This window comes from Felis catus, chromosome C2 (assembly GCF_018350175.1).
Source record: "Felis catus isolate Fca126 chromosome C2, F.catus_Fca126_mat1.0, whole genome shotgun sequence".
Taxonomy (NCBI): domain Eukaryota; kingdom Metazoa; phylum Chordata; class Mammalia; order Carnivora; family Felidae; genus Felis; species Felis catus.
Genome location: NC_058376.1, coordinates 6,263,343 through 6,284,042, shown reverse-complemented (window position 1 = coordinate 6,284,042; position 20,700 = coordinate 6,263,343). Strand labels below are relative to the sequence as shown.

Genomic DNA, 20,700 nt, shown 5'->3' with positions numbered 1-20,700 from the left:
ATGGATTCGTGTAGGGAGCCAGTGTAGACAGAACATAGGTTCAAGGTCATGTTCAGCAGTGGAAAACCCCATCCTAAAAAAGTCACCTGTTGGCACAAGCGTAGCAATGAAATGTTAAAGCGCTGAGGGGAAACTGGACAAAGAGCTCCAAGGCTGAGCGAGTGAGGGACACACACTGCGGAAATTTCAAAGAATTCCCATGTCCACGGGCTGAGGATAAGGAAACGTCAGCGCTAAGGTTAGACCGGTGTGGGAGGGGCGGGGAACTACAGCAGGAAGGTAGACACGAACCTGCAGGCATCAGTTTCAGACAGCAAAAAAGCATCCGGCGAAAGCCTGCAGGTCGGGGATGAGGGGTGAAAGCGGCCCCGCGCTACCGCTACGGGGATGGGGGTGGGGGTGGGTGGCGGACACGACCCGGCCCCTTTCCCTGGCGCCTGGCGGTACGAGGGCCGGTCAGTTGGGGCCGCCCCTGCCCCAATGCCCCCCGGGCGGCCAGTCCGCGTGGCGGGCCCGCAGTCGGGGGGACAAGGAATGGGGGCGCGGCGTGGGCGGGTGAGGGCGCAGGCCCCCTACCCGGGCTGGGCGGGCACGGCTTGGGCAGGCGTGGGCGGGCGAGAGCCTAGGCCCCCTACCCCGGCTGGGAGGGCACGCCGACGCCGGCTCTTCACCAGGCGGCGCTCTGCGGCAGGAGGCGGCCGGCGGCCGGGCTACGTTACTAACGAGAGCGAGGCTGCGCGGCCCTGGCTGAGCAAGGGGCCAGGGCTGAGTGACCGGCGGCACCGGAGGGCCCGGAGGCTTGAACAGGGGGACCTGCTGGGACTGGACAGGGCAGTTACCTGCTCCGCGCGGCTCCCGCGGCCCCCCGACTCCCCCGCGTCGCCTTGGAAACCCGCGCGCGAGGCCTCCTGGGACTGGCTGAGCCGCGGGATAGGGCCGCGGGCGCCGCGAGGTCCACGCGCTTGCGCACTGCTGAGCGGAGCGTAGAAAAGTCTGCCAAGTAGCCTCTCGCCTGCCCACCTGTGCGCCCGGGGCCCTCCACCTTCGCCGTGGCCGCGTCTGGGGCTGGCGAACCGGTCCCGCGGCGGGCCCGCCGTTCCTTCACGCTCTCGGTCGCGCTCGCCCCTGTACCGGTGTTTTGAATCCGAGTCCCCTGCGCGTATCTGGCTCCCACGCCTGCGCGGTGCGGGGACCCCGAGCTGGGCGCTCCCAGTTGGCTGCAGGCAGGTTGGCAAAGAGTGGACCCTGCCAGGCGGGTGTAGACGCTGGGTTCCCCGGGAAGGGGGTGAGCCCAGGCAGGCGGGCGTGGAGTCATCGTCCCTGTCTGGAAAGGGAGTGGACAGAGACCAGAGCGCTCCTGTTAACCTCTCTTTACAAAGGTGGATTTCTATGGTAAAAAGAAAATCGGATCCCCAAATAATGCGTGTTTGTTGTAGAGAATTTAGAACATACAACAAAGTACGAAGAAAAATTTGACATCACCTAGATGATGGAATTGCAGGTGATTTTTAATGATAACCTAGGAATTTTAAATGACTGCATAGGCAGAGTTAACGAACATTTATTTTTTTTTTCCCTTTACCCTCATTGTATTAATGGCATGTTTAGTATCCACGTAATTGAATCTTTGAGGTGTGACAATTAAAGGGAAATCTCACGAAAGTAGCTCTGAGACTGGAGGGGGAAGCCCTTACTCAATTAATTACAGGCTCCAACAGAAGACTGTCCACAGGGAAGAATGATCGATTCCAGCCCCAACGGGGAAGATGTGCACTGCGTCTCCGGCAAGAAATTGGCCACTCCTGCAACTCAGTCAACGAGAATCGGTCCTCACCCTGAACTCTTGCTTTCCTGGATGTACTTTTGAGCCATTCTCAACTTTTTCCTTCTCCGTAAAATACCGTTCCTCTCCTGTTTGTTGGACTTGCCTAAGGTTTTGCCATCGTTCAGATGTCCCAAGTTGCAATTCTCTGTTATTCCCGAATAAACCCATTTGCTGGTAAGATAACTGACAGTTTTATTTTATTTTACTTTATTTTAATGTTTATTTATTTTTTGAGAGACAGAGCGCTAGTGGGGGAGGGGCAGAGAGCGAGGGAGAGAGAGAACCCGAAGCAGGCTCCAGGCTCTGAGCTGTCCTCCCAGAGGCCAACGCCGGGTTTGAACCTACGCACCCTGAGAACATGACCTGAGCCGAAGTTGGATGCTTAACCTACTGAGCTACCCAGGCGCCCCCTGACAGTTTTGTTTTTAAGGTTAACAGAGGTCACTCCTGACTCCTTAGAACAAATTCCTACATGTGAAATTGAAGGATCAAAGGATATGCCCACTTTGAGGCTTTTCAAAGGTGTATGAAAGTTTGCCTTCCAGGCAAATGTCTCCAATCCTTAACCCACGTTGGGGATAATCTTTTCCTAAGCTTATTTATTTATTTTTAAGTTTATTTATTTTGAGATAGGGAAAGCGTGTGAGCAAGGGAGGGACAGAGGGGGTCTGAACAGAGCCTGACGTGGGGCTCGAACTCATAAACCATGAAATTGTGACCTGAGCCGAAATCAAGAGTCAGTCGCTTAACTGAGTCACCCAGGCGCCCATGGGGAGAATCTTTTTTTTTTTTTTTTAATTTTTTTTTTCAACATTTATTTATTTTTGGGACAGAGAGAGACAGAGCGTGAACAGGGGAGGGGCAGAGAGAGAGGGAGACACAGAATCGGAAACAGGCTCCAGGCTCTGAGCCATCAGCCCAGAGCCTGACTCGGGGCTCGAACTCACGGACCGCAAGATCGTGACCTGGCTGAAGTCGGACGCTTAACCGACTGCGCCACCCAGGCGCCCCGGGGAGAATCTTTTAAATTTAATTTCTTTAAAACACGTTTGCCCATTTTAAGTTGACACTTTATTTTGATTTTATTCACATCTTTGATTGCTAGGAAGGACACTTTTTTTTCATATTTTTAGTAACCATTTGTACTTCGTGATTTGCCTTTTCCTGCCCTTTGCCCATTTTTCACTTGTGTTCATCTTTGTGTAGAACTTTTGATGTTCTGTGAAGCTCAGGTCTGGCATGCGAAAACTTGGTCTGTGGTATATGTTATAAATATTTCCTCCAGTTTGTCATTTGCTTTAAATTTTGTTTGCAATGTATTTTGATATTTGTGTAGAGTCAGCTTTATCACATCTTCCCTTTATGGTTTTTGCATTTGGATTTTAAGTAATAGGGGCAGAGGGCATTTCTACACTGACACTGTTTACATCTAGTGTTTTAGGGGTGGGTGGGGGGCAAGGCTTCCCCTTCACGTCACCATCCCTTCCTTCTTGTGCTGTTAGAGTGCCCACCCTTAATGTTGGTGGACTGTGTTTCTACAACCTTCGGTGGCGAGTTATTCCTATAAGGTGGGTGGTGGCAGTTTTTGTTGGCGCTGAGTCGGGCAGCAAGCACCTCCAGGAGGACCCGCATCAGACAAGTGTCACCCTAGGCTTGACATTCATGGAAAGGTGCCTGCTTTATGGCTGCTGGTGCTGCCTCGACAGTAAAAAAAAGTGGCAGTTGATTATTACATGACCCTCCCAATGCCGGTACTCAGGACTGGAGGAACCTGAAAGATGGAGGTTCCTCAGAACTTCCTTTCCCATCTGAAGGGTCTCTCCTTTTCTTTGCTAGCTGGTCTCAGTCTATAGCCTTTGTTTCTGCCTTTACATCTGTGTCCACCTGTGTTATGGAAGGGGAGAGACCCCGGGGCAGTGCCAAGCTGAAGAAATGCCTTTTAGTAATTCCGATACATATTGACATACGCCCTTACTTCTCTGTATTAGTTTACTAAGTCTGCTGTAACACATCACCAGAGACCCGGTGGCTTAAAACAACCACCGTTGTACAGGTGGGAAGTCTGAAATCAAAGTGCCGGCAGAGCCATGCTCTCTCTGAAAGCTCTTGGGGAGAATCCTTCCTTGCCTCTTTTGGCTCCTGGTGTTCCTTGGCTTGTGACAGTACTACTCCCATCTCTACCCTTGCTTTTACAAGGTGTTTTTTTTTTTTTTTTCTCTCGGCGTGTCCCTCCTCTTTTTGTAGGGACATCAGTTACTGGGGTTAGGGCTCACCCTAAATCGGGGATGATTTCATCTCACGCTCCTCAACCAACTTCATCTGCTAAGATCCTGTTTCCAAATAAGGTCACATTCTGAAGTTTAGGGTGAATGTGAATTTTGGGGGGACACTATTCAACTCACTTCTGAGCGGTTACTCTGGTAGTCACCGCTGTCATTCTACATCAAATATGCCTTTAAAGGGGCACCTGGGTGGCTCAGTCGGCTAAGCATCTGACTTCGGCTCAGGTCATGATCTTGTGGTTCATGGGTTCGAGCCCCGCATCGGGCTCTGTACTGACAGCTCAGAGCCTGGAGCCTGCTTCAGATTCTGGGTCTCCCTTTCTTTCTGCCCTTTTCCAGCTCACACTCTTTCTCTGTCAAAAATATATAAACGTTAAAAAAAATTAGATGAAATCAGTCTTTCATTAGGTATGTGTACATTGTACACTTTACATATCTTACAATTTTATCTGTCAGTTATACCTCAATGAAGCTGAAGAACATTCTTTTAAAAAATGAGGTCACATCTATAATTGCTGTCATTTCACTTAGTATCAAGGACTTGGGATATGAAATGATTAGCCTTCTACCTCTTCACTGGAGCATACAGCTTATTGCTGAAGTGGATTTTCTAAATCAGAGATTTGTTGAGCTTTATTTTATTAAAAATATTTTTAATGTTTTTATTTATTTTTTAGAGAGAGAGAGACAGAGAGTACAAGTGGCACTTGAGTAGGGAGGAGCAGAGAGAGAGGGAGAGAGAATCCCAAGCAGGATATGTGCTGTCAGCACAGAGCCAGACTCGGGGCTTGATCCCACGAACTGTGAGATCATGACCTGACCTGAAATCAACAGCTGGACACTTAATCAACTGAGCCACCCAGGCACCCCTTGTTGAGCTTTATCACTTGGGGGGAGGGGTGTGCCTGGGTGGCTCAGTTGGGTGATGTCCGCACAGGGCATATCTCACAGTTCATGAGTTGGAGGCTTGCATCTGGCTCTGCTCTGACAGTGGGGCTCAAACCTACGAACCGTGAGATTGTGACCTTAGCTGAAGTTGGACGCTTAACTGACCGAGCCACCCAGGCACCCCTATCAATTCATTATTAAAAGGATAATTCATAGTGCAAGGAGAGGGCACTAGGAGTTTGAGGGTAGTGTATCAGGAGTTTCTCTGATGTGGTGCAGAGACAGATGGGTTGGGTTTGCGTCTTGGAAGTAACATTTCCTGTTCTATCATCCCTAGTTCTCAGTCTTCATCCTTTTTTTAAGAAAATTTTTTACTGTTTATTTTTGAGACAGAGAGAGAGCAAGCGAGCAAGCTGGGGAGGGGCAGAGAGAGAGGGAGACACAGAATCCGAAGCAGGCTCCAGGCTCTGAGCTGTCAGCACAGAGCCCGACGCGGGGCTCGAACCCATGAACCACAAGATCATGACCTGAGCTGAAGTCGGATGCTGACTGAACCACCCAGGCGCCCCTCGGTCTTCATCCTTGAGGAGGGAAAGTAGTAGAATCCAGTGCTAGTGTTGTGCAGATTAAGGAAGTGGTCTATGCAAAACGCTTAGCACAGATGTGGCACGAGGCAAACACCTAAAAACTGTTAGCTCTTATTTCAGGTAGGGTATTTATTTCTCCGTAGGGCGCATGGATGGAGGGGGAATGTCATTGTCAGAGGCAGTATTGCCCTATATGATCAGCAGATGTATATTCTGTACGGCACCTGAGAGTCCAGCTGTAGTTTATGTTACTAATTTACAGAAACATTGAGAAATATGTATAGCTTATTAATCTCTTGTATTTAGGAAAAAGTAGCATGCTCATGTGGTAGATGTTGAGACTAAAGTGTTGAAAGAATACTTTGATGACAAAAATTGTAAATCCTTTGTAATTTTGAAAATACAGAAAAGAAGAGGAGCAAAAATGATTTATAATCTTAGGTGGCCTTTAAAATAAAATTTACAGGGGCGCCTGGTGGCTCAGGCCGTTGAGCTTCCAACTGTTTGGCTCAAGTCATGATCTCATGGTTTGTGAGTTTGAGCCCAGCATCAGGCTCTGTGCTGATAGTGCAGAATCTGCTTGGAATTCTCTCTCTCCCTCTCTCTCTGTTTCCCCCCCCCCAACTCTCTCTCAAAATAAATAAACTTAAAAATTGAAAAATAAAATTTACGGGGCGCCTGGGTGGCGCAGTCGGTTAAGCGTCCGACTTCAGCCAGGTCACGATCTTGCGGTCCGTGAGTTCGAGCCCCGCGTCGGGCTCTGGGCTGATGGCTCAGAGCCTGGAGCCTGTTTCCGATTCTGTGTCTCCCTCTCTCTCTGCCCCTTGCCCGTTCATGCTCTGTCTCTCTCTGTCCCAAAAATAAATAAACGTTGAAAAAAAAATTAAAAAAAAAAAAAAAAGAAAAATAAAATTTACAATGCTAATGACTTAAATTTGGGGAACCAGTAAGCATCTTTACCGAGGGCCTAATTTGGGAAGTAAACTTTGAGAAGTGAAGCTCTGAGTTAAAAGGTAGTGGTTTAAATCATTCATTCTGATGTAAGTGAGTTTGATCTCCATTACAGGGATGGGGCGACCTTTTTCATCAAAGGCACCTATCCAAGGGGGTGGGACTAGACCTCCAGGCCCCGGGGACTCTGGAAAAGGGGGCGGGTAGAGAAGGCCCACAGATCCCTCCCTGCTGTGGGAGGGAGGGATTTATGGTCTGCATAAATCAGATGGACAGAGACTGCGACATTTATTTTCTCCCAACGCCTCTGCAATAGTTAAGACAATATGCTTGTTGAACTCATCCGTACTGACAGCCCGCCTCCGTCGCCCTGCCTCGTCTGGGATATCAGTGAAACCTTATCCGTCTGCGGCCTGTCAGCCTCTGTTCTTTAGGAGGAACAGGTGGTAAAGGGAGAAAACTGTCAACGGGCCACGCATAAAGGAATCTATTGGAGAGTTGGCCGAAGTGTTTTAATCGGCCGGGAAACTCGAAAGTCGGGAAGCCTCTGTTTATTTCAAGGCCCCTCGCTGTTCGTTTGCCAAAAGCCTCGCGAACACGGCGTCCGCGGGGACCGAGCTGGCGTCTTCTGGGCTTTTCCAGCGCCCCGCGCCCACCTCCCTCCGCCCTCCCGCCCGCCGGCCGGCCTCTGTCTGCGCGCCGCCGTCTGATTGGTGCGCGGCGCAGCCTTGCCTTTTAGGGGCTGTTGTCGGGCGTTCAAAGTCAGTGGCTGCTTTTATCGACCAATCACATATTTGCCTGGCAGAGGCCCACCGCTCCCGGGCCAATGGCGGGGAAGCCCACGCCGCCGGCGCCGCGCCGGGCAGGCGCAGAGCTTAAGTTGCGGCGGGAGGCGCAGGGGCTCAGACCGCGCTGGGCGGCCGCCAGCTCGCACCTGGCACCTGCTGCCTGCTCGGCCGGGCTAGCGCCGCGTCCCCTCCCGGGGGTGTGTGTTGGGGGGAACCCTCTTTCCGACTGTCAAAATGGTTATCAAAGTGTTTGTTGCCACATCTTCTGGGTCCATAGCGGTAGGTGTCTGATGGAACTCGTGGGGCTTTCTTCCTTATCGTATTTTCAGAGGAGTTCAGACTGGGGAGTAGAAGCAGCGGGTCCGGCCCAGCGTTGGCCTTAAGTTTCTTTTTGGAGGAGTGTGTGAGTAAGCCGTGGCCCTGCAGTAAGCCCGCGTGCCTTTGCTTTCTGCGTTCGTTTTAACCGTGTTGGAGGAATGTGTAAAATGAGTGATCCAGGCGAGCTGGGTGTGAAAGGGGATTCCAGGAAGGGGGCGTGTTTGATGCTAGAATTTTTAACATGTGATTTGCGTCGTGTTGTGTCGCATAGATTATAGAATCAGGGGCTATTTATTTATTTATTTATTGGTGGAGTGTTTCTGCCAAAAGACTAAAGTTGCAGACAAATGATATTTGGTGGGTGTGCTGAACCCCATTTGGAGGGTGTGCTGAACCCCATTCCTAAAATGACTCCTGGGTGTAATTACAGTTGACCCTTGAACAATGCAGGGGTTAGGGGCACGGACACCCGCGCAGTGGAAAATCCCTGTATAACTTTTGACTCCCCAAAACTTTACTAATGGCCTCCTGTGGACCACAAGGCTTACTGACAACATAAACAGTCGGTTAACACATGGTTTTGTATGTTATATGTAATATATACTGTATCCTTACAATAAGTAAGCTAAAGAAAAGAAAAAGTTATTAAAATCATAAGGAAGAGAAAATATATTTATAGGGCTTTCTGTATTTATAAGAAAAAGAATCCACCTATGGGTGGACTGGTGCGGTTTAAACTTGTGTTGTTCAAGGGTCATCTGTACCTGCGCGTGCGATGTGACCAAACCGAAAGTGTAAAGTTAGCATGTGTAAGAGTATTATTTGAGGAAAATGATGTCACAGTGACAAGAGCAAATATCTCTAAGGCGACAGTTTTAAATGCTCTAGGAATTCAAACAGACCAAAAATAGGTACGAAGAGCTGACCCCCCTAACACTGTCTGATTTCCCTGGGACCAGGCTTAGAGTCACCCCTCCAGTTCCAGCCTTCATTCTGTGCGGGAGAGACCTGCCTGAAGTTACAGGGGTAACACGGGGAGCCATTTGTCCTTGGCAGTGATTCACGCTTTGCTTTTAGGCTTGAACCTGAGGTGTCTATCAGTCTTGAGAGTGAAAGTTCCATGAGCATTTGAACATTTAGGGGGCTGCGGGCAGAAAGCTGACGGTTGGACACCAGCAAGGGGGCAGTTTCCTTTTATATCTAGTTCCTGGGCCATCTTGCTGCTTGGATTTCACTCAGCCAGGATGATACCCTAGGCCAGCCACTGGCCGGGAACAGCCCCAATGCTGGCTCTTCAACGCCCCCACCCACAGCCCTGAAAGTTCGCGCAGTTTCTAGAGGGCACAAGAAGAAAACAAGAGCGATGAGCCTGCGTGTCCCTCTGGGCACAGCGCATCAGCAACTGCTTAGTATCTCTGCAAAACATCTTTTAACAGAAACAGAGGAGGGAACATTCCAGTTGTAAAACTGCAAAGTCTTTTGTGGCCGTTGACGACCTCAGAAACTTTGAGTTGGTCCACAAAGAGCACAGTTTTGGATTACTAGACAAAACGTGATTTTTAATGAAGGAAACAGCTTTAGTGGGCTCTCAATATGCTGTTGACGCTCGCTGCGGGCAACTTTTACCCCTGCCCTGCCAATCTCCTCATGTTCTGTGCCCTGTGCATCCTTCCAGAGACAGCGAACAAACTCGTGGACGTCTTAGGATTATTTGATGTCTTACAGTCTTGAAGTTTGGGCACATGACTGAGTTAGCCTCCGAGGATCTGGAGGGGCACCGTTCATTCTAGGGTCTCGGAAAAGCCACGTTAATGCTGGTTCCCTAAGCAAATGTTGTGTTGCCGCTTGGAAGTGTTTGACCTTGGGAAAGTTATCTCACCTTGCTAAGCCTCAATTTCCTTATCTGTCAAATGAGGATAAGAATAGCACTCATCTCATTGGCATCCTCTTGAGGATTTAGGAAAGAAGGCATGGAGTGCCCTGTGGGTGTCAAACGCTCAGTCAGTGCTTAATACATATTACAATTATTAGTTAATTTTATAATTATTATATATGGCTACTTAATATAATTATAATTATTATATCATATATATTATATATTATAATCGTTGGCTAATGTTAGTCAACATTAATATTGTAGTTGCTGTAATTATTAATATTAGTACGTGTGAGTCTGTGATGATGATGTTTCAGAAGAATTGTCCCAAGACACTTAAGTGGAAAGATTTTTGTCCGATCCTGAAGGATGAGAACTGATTATTCCCATGGTATCAGTGCTACTGATTTTTCCTGGGCGGGGGGGGGGGGGGATTTTATCCAGAAGCTTCTTGGCAGGGGAACCCCAGAGCGACTGCCAGCACCGATGCTGTGTATGTGGTGGTCGTTCTGCGAAACCTTTACTACTTATTTCTTCACTCTCTTTTAAAAATGGGTTCTTGCCTGCAACTTTGTTGATGAGGGCATGTGATTTCTGTTGGATGAACATAATTAATGAAAAAGGAAAAAACGGGGGCACCTGGGTGGCTCAGTCGGTTAAGTGTCTGACTTCGGCTCAGGGCATGATCTTGAGGTTCGTGAGTTCGAGCCCCACGTCCGGCTCTGTGCTGACACCTCAGAGCCCGGAGCCTGCTTGGGATTCTGTGTCTCCCTCTCTGTCTGCCCCTTCCCTGTTCACTCTCTGTCTATGTGTCTCTCAAAATAAATTTTAAAAATGTTAGGGGTGCCTGGGTGGCTCAGTCGGTTGGGCGACCGACTTCGGCTCAGGTTATGATCTCGCGGTCCGTGAGTTTGAGCTCCGCATCGGGCTCTGTGCTGACAGCTGAGAGCCTGGAGCCTGCTTCACATTCTGTGCCTCCCTCTCTCTCTGACCTTCCCCCATTCATGCTCTGTCTCTCTCTGTCTCTAAAATGAATAAATGTTAACAAAATTAAAAAAAAAGAAAAAGTAAAAAACAAATTGCAATCTCTTTATGAGGGCTTATGCATATGCAGCCGTGTGTCACATCTCTGAACAGTTGATCACAAAGCACTGTCACGTATTTTTCTGCTTTACAGAGGAATGTGGGTGAAGAGACCCTAGTAGCAGGAGCAGATCTGTGTCTTCCTGAAGGCCAGTGCCACAGTGGGCTGAGGGGACAAGGGGAGAGAAGACGGTTCTCACTGTTTGCAAGCTGCACAGCCCCTGGAAACTTGATCTTTAAAAAAAAATTTTTTTTCGTTAATTTTTTTTTAATGTATATTTATATTTGAGAGAGAGAGAGAGAGGGCATGAGCAGGTGAGGGGCAGAGAGATGGACACAGAATCTGAAGCAGGCTCCAAGCTGGGAGCTGACAGCACAGAGCCTGACGTAGGGCTCGAACTCATGGACCGTGATATCATGACCTGAGCCAAAGTCGGACGCTCAACCGACTGAGCCACCCAGGCACCCCTAACATTTTTAAAATTTATTTTGAGAGACACATAGACAGAGAGTGAACAGGGAAGGGGCAGACAGAGAGGGAGACACAGAATCCCAAGCAGGCTCCGGGCTCTGAGCTGTCAGCACAGAGCCTGAAGTGGGGCTCGAACTCGTGAACTGTGAGATCATGATCTCAGCCAAAGTTGGATGCTCAACTGACTGAGCCACCCAGGTGGCCCTGGAACCTTGATCTTTAAGGACAGACCGTAATGGTGGCTCCTGGCTTTCTCGATCCTTTCTCCAGTCTTGACTGAGTGTAAATATGATGGGGAAAAATCTTGGCTCTTGGATGAGATGGATCTGGGTGTAAATCTTGGAAAACTCCTTAATTCACCGGTAATTCAGCTTTGTAATTTTAAAATGGTGATGGGGGGGCGGTGCCTGGGTGGCTTAGTCAGTTAAGCATCTTACTCTAGGTTTCGGCTCAGGTTATGATCTCACGGTTTGTGAGTTTGAGCCCCATATCTGGCTCTGTGCTGACAGTGTAGAGCCTGCTTGGAATTCTCTCTCTCTTTCTCTCTCTCTCTCTGCCCCTCCCCTGCTTGCTCTCTCTGTCTCTCAATAAATAAATAAACTTTAAAAAATTAAAAAAAAAAGGTGATCAGAGTACTTAGCCTGGCCTGGTCATCGGGATGAGTCAGTGAGGTAACAACGTGCCGGGTGCCTGACCACACAGGCTCTCACCTTGTGCAAAATGCTCGTCCACACACCGTGTTCCCTGGTTCTCACCAGAGCCTGGGGTGGGGCTGGGGTGGCGCTTAAACATTTTGCAGCCTTAGAGTGGATCCCCTCAGGAGGCTGACAGCAGCCTTCTGAGCCAGGAGGGAAATGAAGGTCGCCTCCCCCAAATGCAGTGTGCGTTTCACTAAGTGCAATGGCCTCAGTTGGAAAAGCTCCTAACTGTACAAGACAATAAAAGGGAGGTGCCAAGCAAGTGGCTCAGTGATCCCTCTGACACATTACAGTAACCAACAGTGGTTGGTGACTTCAGGAAAACAACACTTTTCTTTCTCTCTCTCTCTCTCTCTCTCTCTCTCTCTCTCTGTCTCTCTCTCCTTCTCCCTCTCCCTCTCTCTCTCCCCCCCCCTCTTTTTTTAAGATTAAAAAAAAAAGTTTATTTTTGAGACACAGAGAGAGAGACAGAGTGTGAGCAGGGAGGAGCAGAGAGAGAGGGAGACACAGAATCCAAGGCAGGTTCCAGACTCTGAGCTGTCAGCACAGAGCCCGATGCGGGGCTTGAACTCACAAACTGTGAGATCATGACCTGAGCCGAAGTTGGATGCTTAATCCACTGAGCCCCCCAGGTGCCCCGAAAACAACACTTTCTTATGAGTGAATGTAACAGGATGGGAAAGCAGAGATCTCTGAGCCTCGGCTGAAGTCCCAAAGGCTCCAAATGACCCAGACCCCAGGGACCCCCAGAGGGGCTACCTAGAAAGAGGCTGCAGCCTGCGGGGCTGGCGCTGGCCAGGGTGCCATGGAGGGAAAAGAAGGGGCAGGAGGTGGGGAGGGGAGGGTGTCTGTGGTGGGAACCACTGGGTGCCGTGCCCGCACCTTCCCCCGGGGACCATACAGGGAGGTGCCCCCTGGGAGCTGATGGCTCTCGGGGGTCAGCTCAGGAGGCCGTGTAAAGAAGAGTGAGCACTTTTTGCCTGTGAGGGTCCGGTGGGGCTCCTTGAATAGATACCCACCAGGAGGGAGGACTGTGGGGGAGAGGGCCCCCACTCAGGGTGCAGATTTTTTTTCCTCTCTGTTTTGGGGGGGCGAGGGGCTGGGAGATAGCACTTAAGACAGTATCATGCACCCAACAGTCCGTTAGGTTCCTTTACATGCAGTTGTTTGTCTGGCAAGAAATAACGGGTCTTCCCCTCCCTGGTTCTCTCGCCCTCTTTGACCTTCTCACAGAAGAAACACAAGTCAGGACTTGGGCAAGGGTCCCCAAGGCACCCTTGGGGAAGGGGATTTTCATCTATTCAGAAATCAGGGAGTAAGATGAAATCCTTCTTGTATTTCACCTCAAGTCTTGACGCATGATTAATAGAGATGGAATGTTGGCGAGGTGGCCGTGGACCTCGGCCAGGCTGGCCCGGGCTCCCGGGAGGGTATCTGAGAAGGAAGGAAGACGGGGCTTTGGACAGAATGAAGGATGTTGCCTTCTGACTATTTAATTACAAGCAAACCTGCCTAAAATGAAGACGTCTCCTCCCTTCAAGCCGCAGAGTTATCTCTGGAAATAGCTTAAGGAATAAGCAATTTATAGAGTGGCACGGATAATTATGGACAGGTTGGAAAGTATGTATAGGAAACATGATTAATTAACATAGTAATTTAGTCCAACAACCTGTCATCAGGTCTGATGGGATTTTTGTCATATTCAGAGATTCAGCTGTGAGGCTGTGGCGTTGGGAGCACAGTTTCTGTGCGGAGGAACAGAAGGTCCAAGGGTCCAGCCTTGGGGGAGGACACGTGGGTGTAGAAATCCGAGCCTTTCCTTTGCTTCCGATAGATGTGACACTCAGGAATGTCCCAGCATGTGTGTGCCAGGAGCCTGAGGGAAATTCCATCACCCCACACCTTTCTGTATGACTTTTATTTTTTATTTTGGTCCATGCTTGCCCCAAACTGAGTCTTTCTGATTAAGTGTTGTATTGTAGCTAACAGCAGCCTTCAATTTAGTGATCTCATGCTTTTAGACCCATTATCTTTGTTATGTTGGTAGAACAAATGTTAATGAAAAAGTAAATGTGTGATGACCACTTATATATATGGGTATACACATAACATATATACAATCTTATGTATAATTTATATTTACTTGTAAGGAATTTACAAATTATATTCATTTATGTTATATTTTTAGTTAATATGCAATCAGAGCACCACCAAAATGATATGATACAGAATTTCATTTGGGTGGTGATTTGCTTCCCGGGCTTAAGCATCCATACGTGCCTTCTTTTTCCTTATATTAAGAAAGAAACACTCTACACACAAGTCATTGAAGGATTCATTTATTTTGGGAAAAATGAACAATAATTTTTGGGAGGGTGCCTGGGTGGGTCAGTTGGTTAAGCCTCTGACTCTTGATCTCAGCTCAGGTCTTGATCTCAAGGTCATGAGTTCAAGTCCCATGTTGGGCTTCATACTGGGCATGGAGCCTACTTAAAATAACAACAACAATAATAATAATAATAATTTTTTGTATACATATCTCTGGAAGGAATTAGGTTTGACCCAAAGAGGGATGGGCATGGGCCTTTTATATCATTTTTTGGGGATTCTCAAATTCTAGTATCTTTACTGGTAAATGAGTTACACAAGAATAACAAGGGGGAGCCTATAAAATATGTACATATATACATATAAAATATGTGTATATATTTTATTAAAAAAAATTTTTTTTTTCAATGTTTATTTATTTTTGGGACAGAGAGAGACAGAGCATGAACGGGGGAGGGGCAGAGAGCGAGGGAGACACAGAATCGGAAACAGGCTCCAGGCTCTGAGCCATCAGCCCAGAGCCTGGCGCGGGGCTCGAACTCACGGACCGCGAGATCGTGACCTGGCTGAAGTCGGACGCTTAACCGACTGCGCCACCCAGGCGCCCCATAAAATATGTGTATATATTTTAGAGAGCATGAGCAAGGGAGAGGGGCAGAAGGAGAGAGAGAGAGAGAGAGAGAGAGAGAGAGAGAGAATCTTTTTTTTTATGTTTATTTTTGAGAGTAAGACACACAGAGTGCAAGCAGGGGAGGACCAGAGAGAGACGGAGACAGAATCTGAAACAGGCTCCAGGCTCTGAGCTGTCAGCACAGAGCCCGACACAGGGCTCGAACTCATGAACCACAAGATCATGACCTGAACTGAAGTTAGATGCTTAACCGACTGAGCCACCCAGGTGCCCTGGGAAGGAGACAGAATCTTAAGCAGACTCCATGCTCAGTGCTGAGCCCGACGAAGGACTCGCTCCCATGACCCTGGGATCATGACCTGAGCCAAAATCAAGAGTCCGATGGCTCAACCAGCTGAGCCACCGAGGCATCCCCTTTTTTTTTTTTTTTAATAAAATGTTTTTCATGACTTGTTTTGATATGAGACAACATTCTATGCAGAGAACTTAAAAAATTGAGATATTAGGGGCACCTGGGTGGCTCATTTGGTTAAGTGTCTGACTCTTGATTTGAGCTCAGGGTTGTGAGTTCAAGCCCCACCTGGGGCTCCATGCCCAGGGTGGAGCCTACTAACAAAATAATAAGATACTAGGTATTTTCGTGTCAAAGAAAACATTTAAATTTTACTCATATTTTTAAGAAATGACTTATTTTGCTTTATTTTGCTGATCATCGACAGCGTGTTCGCTCTCTAGGATGTACAAATGGGTTGTTATTTGCATTTTTTTTTCCCCACCCGGATAAGCAGCGTACGGATCTGTTCACGCGAAGAACTCGGTGCGATGTCTTGTGCCGAGGAGAGTGGATAAATCAGTGTTGATTGATGGTTCGGTGGACCACTCTGGACCTCTTTCTCGGAGGCTCTTAAGGGGAGGCCGCGGGGTCTGTGCAGGAAAGGGGCGTCGTGCATTTGGGGAGTGAATGCTCTGAAGAGAGAGAGTGGCTGTAGTTGTCTCTGGGGATGGAGGTCTGAGTTGTGGAAAGGCCCAGCGTCCTGAGAAATGGCGGCTGGGAGACGAGCGCTCGGGGTAGGGAGAAGGGCGCCAAGAGCTGTATCTCAGGCGAGGCTGGCGCCCGCTCCCCATGTGAGCGGAGAGGAGAAAGCCGAGAGAGAGACCAGGGTTCTTTGCCTGTGTTGCGCTTTGCGAGCTGGGAGACACAGCCGCTGGCTTTTTCTGTCTTTTCCTCTGTTCTTTCCCCTTTCAGTCCTCTCCACGTGGGCTTTCCAATCTCCTGTCCTGTTTCGAAAGCCACTTTGGTTCAATGTGACTCACGTGCCCGTTTTCATAACTGTGAGGGAAGTGCTTTTTAGTTGGGTGTGCTTGGTATTTACGTTTCATAGCGAATTCTCTTTTGTCTCTTTTCTTCCTTCTCTTCTCCCACCCCCCTCCTTTTTCATCGTAACCAATTCTTATTTATTTATTTTTTTTGGCGTGAAAGCTTAGCAGAGAATTAAAAGTACGTCAAAGACCTCAAATAAAACCTAGGATGAGGGCATCTCTATTCTCATTAGGTTGATTATACCATGATTGAAACATTGGTGAGATTACAATTTTAGAATTTAAATAATCACTCTGTTGATCCTTTATAATGAAGAGGTGTGATTTCATTGTCTACCTTGTTTCAATAATAGCGAGATTATTTGTGTTGCATGGTATAGTTGGAGAAAGGATTTCTGTAAATCTAAGCAAGACATTGCAAAATAAAGCCAGTCGAATCGTAATCTTTCTCTACTCTTGACTCAGATTAGGAAGAAGCAGCAAGAAGTAGTGGGCTTTTTGGAAGCTAATAAGATCGACTTTAAGGAATTGGACATTGCTGGAGACGAAGACAACAGGAAGTGGATGAGGGAGAATGTTCCTGGAGAGAAGAAACCTCAAAACGGGATCCCTTTGCCCCCCCAGATCTTCAATGAAGAGCAGTATTGTGGGGTGAGTGTTTGATTTCTTGGGAAGTTCTCTTGCATGAGTGTTTACCAGAAATGGTTTAAAGCAGATGAATTTGGAGGCAGAATTTGAACTTGTTGACAGTTTCAGGACACGCTCTATTTCTCCCAGTACCCAGACGGTGGATCCATTGTGAGTAGTCAGTGCATGAGATTTACAAAAGGAGAGAAACAATAAAATGATGATTTGGAAGTTCCTGGGATTATTTTAGGTTCCTTATTTTGCTTTGAAGAATTAGCTCACTTGTTCAAATAAAGTATGCATTTTGTTGGAAAGGGATTCTTTTTTTTAACATATTTTTTATTAAAACATTTTCTGTATTTCAGAGAGAGAGAGAGCATGTGTGCGCATAAGCAGGGGAGGGAAGGAGGGGCAGAGAGGGAGAGAGAGAATCCCAAGCAGGCTCCACGCTCAGTGTAGGGTGTGACTGGGGGCTCGATCTCACAACACTGGGATCATAACCTGAGCTGAAATCAAGAGTTAGACACTAAACTGACTGAGCCACCTAGGTGCCCCTGTTGGAAAGGAATTCTGACCAGTTTTGCAAGGTACCCATCCATGAACCCAGGCAGACACAGGTAGGCTTTCACTTTACAAAAAACATTTTTTTTAATGTTTATTTTAGAGAGAGAGAGAAAGACAGAGTGCGAGCAGAAGAAGGGCAGAGAGAAAGAGAGACACAGAATCCAAAGCAGACTCCAGGCTCCAAGCTGTCAGCACAGAGCCCATGTGGGGCGGGAACCCATGAACCGCGAGATCATGACCTGAGCCGAAGTGGGATGCTTAATTGACTGAGCCACCCAGGCGCCCCGGCTTTCTTTCACTTTTATAAAAATGATTTGCAGGGTCACCTGGGTGGCTCATTCGGTTAAGCATCCGACTCTTGATTTGGGCTCATCCTGATCTCACGGTGGTTAGATTGAGCCCCGTGTCAGGCTCAGCACTGAGTGTGGAGCCTTTTTAGGATTCTCTCTCTCCCTCTCCCTCTGCCCTTCCCCTGCTTGTGTTCTCTAAAAAAGAATGATTTTCAGAAGTCGGGTCTTCATACAGATACCTTAAATTTGTTTAAATGTATCTAGATTGTTTAAAAACTGTCCTGAACACTTTAATTATAACAGCAATTTTATTTTATACATTTAATAGTTCACTTCCCCAGAAAATCACTTTTTCCTCAGAGTTTTTTCCACAGTTCTGCTTTGTAAATCAAATTGTTGAAAAGAAACATTTAAAAACTCAAAGGGCTTTAGAACACGCGCACTGGAAGCTGGCTGGGGGTCATCTGAGCCTTCTAGGTCATTTTTCAGATGCCTCCATCAGGGCTCCGGAGGGTGGAGGGAGCTGGTCAGTGTTGTGTTGTTCCTTTTTTTTTTTTTAAATTTTTTTTTTCCAACGTTTTTTATTTATTTTTGGGACAGAGAGAGACAGAGCATGAACGGGGGAGGGGCAGAGAGAGAGGGAGACACAGAATCGGAAACGGGCTCCAGGCTCTGAGCCATCAGCCCAGAGCCCGACGCGGGGCTCGAACCCACGGACCGCGAGATCGTGACCTGGCTGAAGTCGGACGCTTAACCGACTGCGCCACCCAGGCGCCCCTGTGTTGTGTTGTTTCTGAAGGCTGGAGCCACCTGTAGGAATCTCGACTCACCTCTTTCCTTGCACGCAAAATGGCTGCTTCTTTAGATTGCTCCTCTTGATTCTGTGTCTCATCTAAAGCTGGCATGGTCCAATTAAAGCCTGAAGGCCAAGGCCTGTGGCTGCCTGTTTTAGTAAATACAGTGTTATTGGAACACGTCCACACTAGTTCAATGACCCATCACCTGTGGCTGATTTTGCATAATGGGAGAGCTGAGTAGTTGCCACAGAGACCATATGACCCACAAAGCCAGAAGTATTTAGTATCTGCCCATTTACAGAGAAGCTTTGGGGGCCTGCCTCCGACGTGAAGCACCGACGTGTTTGGTTACTGGAGGTTTGTATTCGTTTCATAAGGTGGATGTAACAAAACACCACAAACATGGTGGCTGTTGTGAGCTGTCTGTGCCCTCCCCAAATTCATAGGTTGAAGCTCTAACCTCCATGGTGAGGGTATTTGGAGATGAGGCCTTTGGGAAGTATCAGCTGAGATGAGGTCATGCAGGGAGGGGGTGCTTTGTGACGTGATTAATGTCCTCAGAGGAAGAGGAAGAGAGAGAGAGCGAGAGATCCCTCTCTCTCCCCCATGTGAGCACACGGCCAGAGGCAGCTGTCTGCAAGCCAGAACCCAGCCATCCTGGCACTCTGGTCTCGGGAGTCCAGCCCCCAGAGCTGTGAGATGACACATTTCTGTCATTTAAGCCCCTCAGTCTGTGGCATTTTGTTATGCAATCCAAGCTGACTAATTCGGTGCTTTAAAATAACAGAAACGTACTCTCGCACAGTTCTGGAGGTCAGAGGTCTGAAGGCAAGGCGTCAGTAGCATTGGTTTCTTCTGGAGGCTACGAGGGAGGATCTGTTCCATGCCTTTCTCCTAGCTTCTGGTGCTTGCCAGCAACCCTTGGTGTTCCCCAGCTCGAAGATATCTCTCTCCGATCTCTGTCTCCATCTCTCCTTGTGTTCTCCTGGTCTCTGTCTTCACTTGGCTTCTGTAAGGACAACAGTCATTGGAATAGGGCTCACCCCACTCCAGTATAGCCTCTTGTAACTAATCACATCTGTAAATATCCTGTTTCTGAATAAGGTTACTTTCTCAGGTTCTGGGTGGACGGGGATTTGTGGGGAACAGCATAGGGCTGTATGGATCTACATGGCTGTGTTAGCATTGTTCAGAGGCTTAACTCATCCTGTGGGAGGGGGGGTGTTTTCAAACAGTCTGAACGTGGCAAACTCTTCTTTAAGAGCATGTATAGTCCAGCCCAGGCCTCCTGTGGGTTTAAGCTGGGGCTTCCCAGGATGTAGAATGGAATTCCTATGTGAGGAAGGGTCCTCCCCTCCACCTCTCACTGTTGCCTTCCCCTGCCACTCCCCACCTCCTGACATCCCTGCATCCTGACCCATATTTCTAAGGCTTGGGGCTCTTTGTTTTTAAAAAAATGTTTATTTATTTTGAGAAAGAGAGTGTGTGTGTGAGCAAGCAGAGGGGAGGAGCAGAGAGAGAGAGGGAAAGAGAGAATCCCAAGCAGGCTCCATGCCGCCAGCACAGAGCCCGGCTTGGGATTCGAACTCACAAACCATGAGATCATGACCTGACCTGAAACCAAGAGTCGGACACTTAGCCAACTGAGCCACCCAGGTGTCCCATAAGTCTTGGGGCTCTTATTGGATGAGGAAGGGAATAGTGGTGGTGGGCAATTTTAATTTTATTTTTTATAACTTTTTTTAATAATTGAAAAATCAATACATGTGCACACTGAAAACTTTAAATGGTTCAGGGGCGCCTGGGTGGCTCAGTGGGTTAAGCGTCCGACTTCGGCTCAGGTCATGATCTCGCGGTCCGTGGGTTCGAGCCCCGTGTCGGGCTCTGTGCTGACAGCTCAGAGCCTGGAGCCTGTTTCAGATTCTGTGTCTCCCTCTCTCTGACCCTCCCCTGTTCATGCTCTCTCTCTCTCTCTGTCTCAAAAATAAATAAACGTTAAAAAAAAAATTAAATGGTTCAAAAGTTGCCTCTGGTAAAAATTATTCTGCCTCCCATGTCAGACCCCTGTGATTCTAGTTCCTTCCCTGAGGTGGCTGGCTTCACGGACTTGTGATCTGGAAAGTCACCCAGGCCCCACACTTAAGAGAGCTCTCTGCTTGGTTCAACACTCTGCTATTGCTGTCTTGAATTTTTTTTAAATGTTTATTTATTTTTTTCAACGTTTTTTTTTTTTTATTTATTTTTGGGACAGAGGGATACAGAGCATGAACGGGGGAGGGGCAGAGAGAGAGGGAGACACAGAATCGGAAACAGGCTCCAGGCTCCGAGCCATCAGCCCAAAGCCCGATGCGGGGCTCGAACTCACGGACCGCGAG

The 20,700-nt window shown here is 48.1% G+C and overlaps 2 protein-coding genes and 1 long non-coding RNA gene across 10 annotated transcripts in view; 2 read left to right on the top strand and 1 right to left on the bottom strand.

Annotated features, from left to right (window-relative positions):
- LCA5L (lebercilin LCA5 like) overlaps positions 1-928 on the bottom strand; it is a 48,023-nt gene extending 47,095 nt beyond the window's left edge. For 6 of the 7 annotated variants that reach the window (XM_045036598.1, XM_023238723.2, XM_045036602.1 and 3 more), the window contains exon 1: positions 292-414. The gene's annotated coding sequence lies outside the window, so the exon portion shown is untranslated. Of the gene's footprint in view, positions 1-291; positions 415-839 lie in introns of those variants that run through there. The other variant, XM_019839369.3, reaches the window with a different exon arrangement.
- A 70-nt stretch (positions 929-998) lies between these two features.
- Positions 999-2,005, top strand: LOC123379857. The gene is made up of 2 exons (XR_006584785.1): positions 999-1,501; positions 1,709-2,005. It is a non-coding gene; the product is annotated as an uncharacterized LOC123379857 (long non-coding RNA).
- A 5,405-nt stretch (positions 2,006-7,410) lies between these two features.
- SH3BGR (SH3 domain binding glutamate rich protein) overlaps positions 7,411-20,700 on the top strand; it is a 58,374-nt gene continuing 45,084 nt past the window's right edge. Inside the window, exons 1-2 of one of the 2 annotated variants that reach the window (XM_045036604.1) lie at positions 7,411-7,600; positions 16,513-16,698. In XM_045036604.1, the coding sequence (XP_044892539.1) occupies positions 7,556-7,600; positions 16,513-16,698 (231 nt within the window). In that variant the 5' untranslated portion in view covers positions 7,411-7,555. The remainder of the gene's footprint in view (positions 7,601-16,512; positions 16,699-20,700) is intronic. The other variant, XM_045036603.1, reaches the window with a different exon arrangement.